At 38.0% G+C, this 8,790-nt stretch overlaps 1 protein-coding gene across 3 annotated transcripts in view; it reads left to right on the forward strand.

Annotated features, from left to right (window-relative positions):
- The window catches only part of CFAP47 (cilia and flagella associated protein 47), a 761,390-nt gene that overhangs the window by 99,567 nt on the left and 653,033 nt on the right, over positions 1-8,790 (forward strand). For all 3 annotated transcript variants that reach the window (XM_032799255.2, XM_075059737.1, XM_075059740.1), the window contains exons 22-23: positions 3,713-3,881; positions 6,985-7,079. In XM_032799255.2, the coding sequence (XP_032655146.1) occupies positions 3,713-3,881; positions 6,985-7,079 (264 nt within the window). The remainder of the gene's footprint in view (positions 1-3,712; positions 3,882-6,984; positions 7,080-8,790) is intronic.

Raw genomic sequence — 8,790 nt, forward strand, 5'->3', positions numbered from 1 at the left:
ATATAGAGCAGTCTAAACAAGTCATTGTATGAAATTTTAGTTTGTATTGACTTCGCTAGTGCTTTTTATCTAGCCTGTTAAACTAGGCAAATATCTAGATGAGTTGATGTATCCCCAGAAGACCTCCGAGTACCCCCAGGGGTACACATACCCATAGTTGAGAACCACTGCTCTAGGGCGTGACTCCTGACCCCATGCTTTCTTTAGCCACCGAAGATGGACCGTTCTTTTTCTGATGGGGTGATGGTAAGGAGGCCAAGCATTTCTTCCCAGAGTGCTTCAAGATGAAATAATTAAAAATCAGAATAAAAAGAACCTACGTGAAGGAGGAATTGAATGTGCAACCTGGCACTCTATTCCCAGTACCACAGTACTTGCTGTGGTAACTTTTTCCCTGTGGCAAATCCTAGGGTGGCTTAAGGGTAGAAGTGGAGATACTGGCACTGCTAGATGGTGCAGTGATAAACTTAGTGCACATGCACAGAGGGATCTGTGCTAGTGGCAGAAAGAACTCTGAACATAAAGCTACTGTATTTAATTCATTGTAATATTCAATTATAGTTGTCATCTGAATTGTTGTTCAGTGTTACTGAAAAGTGATTTTTAATATTTGTTCAGACTGCTATTGCTTTTTTACAACTATTGCCAGCAATTGATATAATTTGTGATATTAGCAATATGAGTACTTACCTGAAGCATCTATAGCCGTTTTCATTCTGCTTTAATAATAGTCTTGCTGTTGGAAGAAAAATCTTATAATATGTAATTAAACCATTTGTTATTTCATTTTTAGATTATTAAACCCTTCTTAAATATGACAGTTAAAGGTTATAGTCTCCTCCATTGGATTGTCACATCTTATGTCAAAAGTATGATATTTCAGAAACATGGATGCATCTACTGTTTATCATTTAAGTGCTGACAGTGTGCTCTGTGCTGTACATGGCACACAGAAACACAACCCCCCAAGCCCTTTATTCACACAAGTAATCATTTAATTCATTGGGGGTATTTATGGGTACAGGCTACTTGCATAAAAAAATAGTGCTGGTCAGGAAATAGTTTGAATTTTTTAATGGAAAATTTAAAAAAACAAACAAGTTTTTGACTGAAAGGTTTTCAGTGTCTGTTTTTTCAAAGAAAAACCAGTTTCCCATGGACAGCAGACGCTTTTTGCAAAAGTTTTTATTGAGTTGAAAAGCCTAATTTTCTGTTAGAAAAACCACTTGCATGGAAAATTCTGGATCATCTCTAATAAGTAAAGATTTAAAAAATCAGGTGTTGAGTGAGGATCAGAAATACCAGTAGTAGATACAACTGGAGGTTTACAAATTATGTATGTTTAAAAATGCTTCCAGCCTTGTCACCTTTTAAACTATAGAGCCAAATGTTTGCAAAAATGATGCTCAAGACTGGAATTAATAGGGCTGTTGCAATGATTCATAGTGAACATAGTGAGTGTATCATTTTTAACGATTTTATAGGGAAACAAGCCCAAGGGAACCTTAAGTTTATAAACAATTACCGGGTGCTGCTTTCATGAGCTGAGTTTTTATTTGAATGTATTCTTTTTCATTTTATCTTCATTTTATTTCTCCCCCCCTACCCTCCCAGTCATTCTGTGTAATTGTGCTATACCATCGGAGCAGCTATTTTGCAGTGAGTATATTATTGTCTACCTGGCAGAGGGCAGCTCACTCATTACAAGGCAAGGCATGCTAGAATATGCTTAAAATATACAACCCTCTGGTGGTTGCAGGCTGGCAGTTAATGCAGTAGCTGATAGCTGGCAGCAATAGCGCTGACTAATGTTAAATGGAGACAATTTTGAAAACTCTGTGTTGCCCAGTATGGCAGAACTGAAGGCAGCATCTGGAAGTGTATGTACCCCCTAGCATGCTTTAGCTTCTTCTTTAATTTAACTCATCTAAAGTAAAATACAAATAAAAAAGTATACTTCTACGAAGAAGAAAAGGGATCCAAATCCAGCATCTCTTTCCAAACGGAATTTTTTCAGGCTTCAGGTCCTTATTGACCCTTTAAATATTCAGGATGAATATATTCATTCTTGGCTCTGTCGTCTCCTCCTTTATCACCCTATTTTCTCTCTCTCACCCCCCTCAGCATCTTCCACTTCCTTCCCTTTCCGTTTGCACCCCATCTGCCTCTTCTGCAACTTGCCCACTCTCAAAGATTTCTAATCTGCTCTCTCTTTCCAACTCCCTCCCTGGGTTAGAACCAACTTTGACCTGCTTCGCAGCTGCCAGTTCCTTCTCCTACCTCTCTCCTTGAATATCTGTTCCCCTGACATCATGGTCACTTGTGGACGTCTGCTCCCACCCAACTTGCCTCCCATTTGCCAGAAACCTTCCTTCCCATTGGAGATGCATCCTTTCATATTTGTCTGCTTCTGCCAGAACCACACTAAACCTTTCCTGCTCTTGTGGTAGCCATCATTTCTTATAGCAATGACTTCTGAATATATTGAACACACCTTGTAGTTTAATAGTCACATTGCTCCTCAGAAACTAGATACTAGAAATGTCACACTTTCAAACAAAAAGCTATGAATAATTCACTAGTCTTTTTCTGGTTGAGTTGACTAAGGTTACACGCAGGGTCACAGTAATACAGAATCCATTTATCCTGCATTTCAGTTTTTTTACTATGTGAATAAAAACTAACCAAGATATTATGCAGATTTTAAAAACCTTGAATGCATTTAGGTGGTTGCCCTAACTAATAAACAGCCCCTAACCAACAAAGAAAGCAAAAAAAAACAAAAAAACAAACAAGCATTTGTCTCACAAAATCACATAACCATTTGCTGAACTTAATACATATGATAGTGTGAGAGTCAAAACGCAGTCATTTGAAGATGATTTGCTTTTTGGCCTACTTATTAAATATCACCCTAAACATTTTACAAAAATGATGTAATTATATCAGTGCTTTGATGATTAGGTACTCTAAACAGAGTAAAACAATGTTAGTGCTTTGTGGCAAAGGCTTGCTAGAATGATGATCAGACAAGGAAAGAGGTTCTTCTACAAGGATTTCATGCTATTCCAACTTCTCATAGGGCTTTACAGTCAGCAAGGCTCTCCACTTCATTGTTTAGTGTTCAGGGCATGCTAGAGCCTGCCTTTTCTCTCAAGGCTGCCCAGAGGATTCAAAGGAATTTCGGGGACCCCTTCCATGAAAAAAAGTTGCCATATTATAGAATACTATATTCTCATGGGGTCTCCTACGGGGCTCAGGGCCTAGGGCAAATTGCCCCACTTGCCCGCTTCTCTGTGCAGCCCTGTTTTCTCTTGGCTGTATGCTATTGATTATAGCCTGAAATCCAATTCAATTTTTGTCTGCAATCATACTTTAAAAGGAACAAAACACCTTTTTAAATAAGAATGTGCCAAAAGCCTCATGCGGAGCTGAGCTAAGCTATATACAGTTCTGGTAATTTTTGTCCCATTATATTCTTCCTTTGGGGGAAAAAAGGTATGGCTTTTAGGTACTTAAGATGGCTGACACTATGTGGCAATAGATGAAGCTCCCATTAACTTCTCTGGTCCATGATCAGGCCATCAAGTTAATTTCCTCAAAAATTGTTTTAATAATTCTGCTAAAATGGGGATATCAATACTATAGTACTACATAAACTTGCTGTTTCCCTCCTTGAGAAAATGACCACAACTATATTTTTGTTCTTTAGGTGGCAGCATATGACTTCAATCTTCCAGTGAATGTTAATTTCAGCCAGGTTCTATCTTCTCAGCAAAGCACTACAGCTACTACACCTTCTGGGTCAGGAAAGCACATAATTGTTCCTCGTCCTCAAATTCTATCTATGACTGCTCCATTATGTACAGTTCAAGCAACTGGTACGTAAACTAGGAATATTAAGTGTCTGTGTGCACGTGCATGTGGTGTGCTCTGTATTACTCTTTTTCAGGGGTTTATTGCTAGCTTTAGCAAAGGAAAAATTAGAAGCTAAAGAACTGAGTGTAGAACTTACTAGTCTAATTTATTATAATATCAAATAATTGGAAAATTTATCCTTGCATCTATTCACTCAATTTTAAATGTGTATTTTTGGATGTCTTTGAGGCTGGAATTATAATGCTATCATTTCTAAAAACTAAGTATCAGAGAATCATAGAAATGTAGGGCTGGAAGGGACCGTACATCTTGATAATGAATGACAATCTTTCTTATAAAACCTTATGGATATCTGTGCACCCTTTTCATATGCAGAAGAAGTGAAGTGTAGAATATAACCCTTGGCAACAAAGGTTTTTTTTGTTTTTTTTTTTAATTGTGACTTCATAGTTCAGATACACTGTCAGTGAGCATTTATAATATTCTAATGTGTAAAAGATACCTTTGATACCTCGTATATTATGCATTTCAGTAATCAATACAATCACTTCCAAATATAAAATTGCTTGGTTTGAAATTAAATCTTAACTCTTTGAAGACTTCTTTTCTCCTACACACCTACAAATACAGAACGTATATTTAACTGTAAAATATAATCACTATCACACTCAATAAACTGCTACTCTACTCAATATTACTAAATATAGACAAACACTCAGACTAGACTTATTACAAAATGTATCTTAATTTGGTATTCCATTGCATAATAAATACCATTAAAAAGTAGTCTGAAAGAATTGTAGGTTGCCACAATCCAAATATTTTAAAAGCCAAAGGAAACTTCTCTGAAAGTAGCTGATAAATTAGGTTATAGTTTCTTCTATTCTGTGGCTATTTAATTATATCCTTACAGAAATCCTTTCTGGGGGACAAATATTAAATAAATGTTCTGAACACTCAGTATATTACTAAGCCATGCTCATATACTGTAGGCAAATAGAAAAACATGTTTTTATGCTATGAGAGAAGGACTTAATGTCTTTATTCCATCACACCACCTTAGAAATGACACTTGTTATTGATTAGCTATTTTCAGATGTCACACTGAAAAACAGAATGTGATAACACATGCTTTTTGAGATCTAAGGGCCTGATTCTACAAATGCTGTCTCCCATGCTTAGTCACTAGTCATGCATTTCTGTTGGTGGGAGGCTGTGTATTTTCTACACGTATGTAATTTTTTTATATAAAAAACAAAAAACAAAAACACCTGTTTCTTACCTGGGCCTGAAAGTACCCTGGACAGGGTTTGAGACCCTGAGACAGTCCTGGCAGCAGAATTGCTACAGTTTGCAGATACATCAGAAGCTGATGGCATCCTACTGTGGATGTGTGTGTCTGAGAGCAGAACCATTCTATCAGCAGTTGGGTTGCCAGGCATCCGGTTTTCAGCCAGAACGCCCGGTCGAAAAGGGACCCTGGCGACTCCTGTCAGCACCTCTGACCAGGCCATTAAAATTCCAGTTGGTGGCGCAGTGGGGCTAAGGCAGGCTCCCTGTCTGCCCTGGCTCTGCGTGGATCCTGGAAGCTGTCAACGGGTCCCTGTGGCCCCTTGACTTCTCAATGCTTGGGTTTAGCACCCTTTCTCTGTGATCCTTGTGGACCCAGCAGGGATAGGCAGTGATCCCTTAACCCTTTTAGGGCAGCTGCTTTAGCTTGTCACACCATGATATGGACTAGCCACCCTCTGGACCAGTAGTTCTCAACCTGTTTACCATTGTGGGCCACATATGCAGCTCTGTGTTATGTGGGCCTCATCAACATAATATATATACTACCCAGATATCTTTTTTTATTTAAAAAAAAGTTTTGTATTTGTTATATGACAGCAATATGATTCAAATCAATATAGTACCTTTCATTTCAACACTGGCAAATGTCTACCATGGAGTATTTTAAATTGGCACTGTTAAGTTATTTTAAGTGTAGCATGGCATTGTGTATTGCCACTCTCACTTCCATGCTGCTGCTGGGATTGCTGCTGGGTTGAGCACTCAGGGAGCATGGCCGTGGAGCCTGCCTGCAAAGATGAGGACTATCCCCCAGGCACTGAGCCACACATGCACCCATTTCCCCTAGCCAGGGACTGTCCCTCATGCACCCAATTCCCCCACTCATGGACTGCAGTTAATGCTTTGTCATAAATCATACGTCTTTTCCTTTTTTACTGTGACACTGGAGAAGATAATTTACTGTATTAAATGAAAAGTAATGTCATTGTGATAAATCTATACGTATTCTTTGGTGAATAGCAAAATCTACATAAAATATCACAAATTTAAATAAATTTAAGAATGATTAAAAAAAATAAAGGAGCTAATAATAGATGTATCAAACTTTTAGTAGCCATTTAAAAAAAAAATGAAGCTAATACTACTTGAATTATCCATCATAACAGAAAATTAATATTTAGTGGTGACAAAATAGATGGGGCTCAAAGAAACCCCAGTCCACTGTTTACAAAGTTTATTTTTAGTCATTGATTGGACTTCTAAAGTACTTCTCCTTGTCCACACAGGACCTAGTCTGACTCCCTTTTGTGTTAATCTGAAATAGGAAGAGAGTATTCTTTCTTTTTATAGCATCAGTGTTATAAAGGAAAGACATGAGTCTGATTTTTAGCCTGACCTAACTTGACTTCCCTTTTGTCAACTGATGTGTTGATGGGTGCACAATTAATGTCACAGAATTTTGTATCCCTGTATGGTGGCGAGTCCTAATCAAGTAGACATTTACATTATATTAATTGTGCTTGCAATGTGTAGATGCTGAAAGGGAGGACAGGTTTTAAAAGAAAGGGAGAATCTGTCAGCTTAAGAATTTGTTTATAGCTGTGTTGGTCCCAGGATACTGAAGAGAGACAAGGTGGGTGAGGTAATATCTTTTACTGGACTAACTTCTGTTGGTGAAAGAGACAAGCTTTTGACCTACACAGAAATCTTCTTCAGGTCTAAAGAATGTGTAAATTGGAATTAAAGTTTTAAAGAAAAGTTTCAAAAATATTTGTCAAGATACTCTATAAACTTTTTGATTTTCTCCTACAGTACTGCAGCCACCACTTGAATTCTCCACTTCAGAGCTGGTATTTCAGTCAAGAAGCATACATTTAGAGATTGCTGATGAAAGTCTGAGCACTCAGGTAAATACACACACGTTTTTATGACTATTCTCAGCCTAATCTTTTACTTTACTAGGACTGTAAAAGAGGTACTTGTTTAAATTACATTGTGTGTTCTTAATAACTACATACAATTTTTCTAGTGTGTGTGCTTATGGATTCCAAAGTATTTTTATCATTGTTCTGTACTACTGTGAGTTTCATGTTGGTCTCTAAAAATTATTACTTTTGCTCAGTTCCTGGCTTAGACTTGATTTTACCCTCTGATTCATGAACTAAATTGTGCGCACCATAGGAAACTGGCTACCACAATGCATGAGCAGTAGGTGACTTCCAAAGATGTCCAGTGATGATACATAGTGTGATCATGTCTGAGCTCATATTTGAAGATTTTTTGCAGCATATTTTATGCAGACAGTTAATAATTCATGACATACTCTTAATTTTATAAGCATGAGTTTGCATGTGGCAATCATATGTTGTGTTTCATGATCGTAGGAGCATACTAGCACAGCCTAGCATTTGGGTGGCATGTTCACATTGATTATTTTGCAGAAGTTCTGTAGCTTGTAATACACAGGAGATCAGTTTAGATGATCACAATGACCCCTTCTGACCTTGGAATCTCTGAAGCTACAGATCCAAAGTACCAACAATGGTATAGAAAGGTTAACCTTTCCCCCCTTTATATTCTTCAGTTCCTCTCTTTCTGGTGGTGACGGTGGCGTTGAAATTATTTCCCTCATCTTTCATTTGTATGGTTACTATTTTCCTTGACATTTTTAGTTAAATCAGTAGTTATTTTAGGTCTTGTTTTTATGTAGCAATTCATTAGTTTTTTATAACAGTATTGTTTGGATCCTTTATTTTTGGAGCCAGAGAAGCATTCATAGTTTAAAAGTTGTCCTTCATGCCATAATAAAATGACCATCACACCAGGTGCTTAAAATGTATTGGAGGAGAGATAATCTTTTCTACTTGTTCAGGATCAATTTTTCACCTTTTAAATTTTCCCAGCCATGATGGGTGTGTAGGGGGAGATGAGTGCTAGATCAGAGCCCATATCGTCACTTTAATCTGCATAGGTATTGGAGAATATAGACTATATAGCCCAAGTTAAAGTTTCCTCAAGAAGCCTCTTGAAAGGGTCCTTCTGGAATCATGAAAGAGATGAGCTATATTCTGGAAGTCATTGTCTTCTAACAGATCCCCTGCACTTCTCTATGTGAAGGGTGATATTTCTTGAATGAAGAAGTTAGAGGAACTCTGTCCTTTCCACCAGCTGTCTCCTTGATCACCTCTCTCTCCTACTGGTGACAGCATGGCCTTCCAGGAGATAATAGTGTGGGATAGTTTTAATCTATGGAGTAGGCTTAGGCAGCTTATAATGCATGTCTGGCTAAGGCCTGGTGTACACTACGCGTTTAAATCGATTTAAAGAGCGTTAAATCAATTTATCGCTGTACCCGTCCACGCTACAACGCCCTTTATATCGATATAAAGGGCTTTTTAAATCAATTTCTGTACTCCTCCCCGACGAGAGGAGTAGCTCTAAATTCGATATTAACATATCGGATTACGGTTAGTGTGGATGGAAATCAACGTTATTAGCCTCCGGGCGGTATCCCACAGTGCACCACTGACCGCTCTGGACAGCAATCTGAACTCGGATGCAGCGGGCAGGTAAATAGGAAAAGCCCCGCGAACTTTTGAATTACATTTCCTGTTTGCC

This window comes from Chelonoidis abingdonii, chromosome 1 (assembly GCF_003597395.2).
Source record: "Chelonoidis abingdonii isolate Lonesome George chromosome 1, CheloAbing_2.0, whole genome shotgun sequence".
NCBI lineage: Eukaryota > Metazoa > Chordata > Testudines > Testudinidae > Chelonoidis > Chelonoidis abingdonii.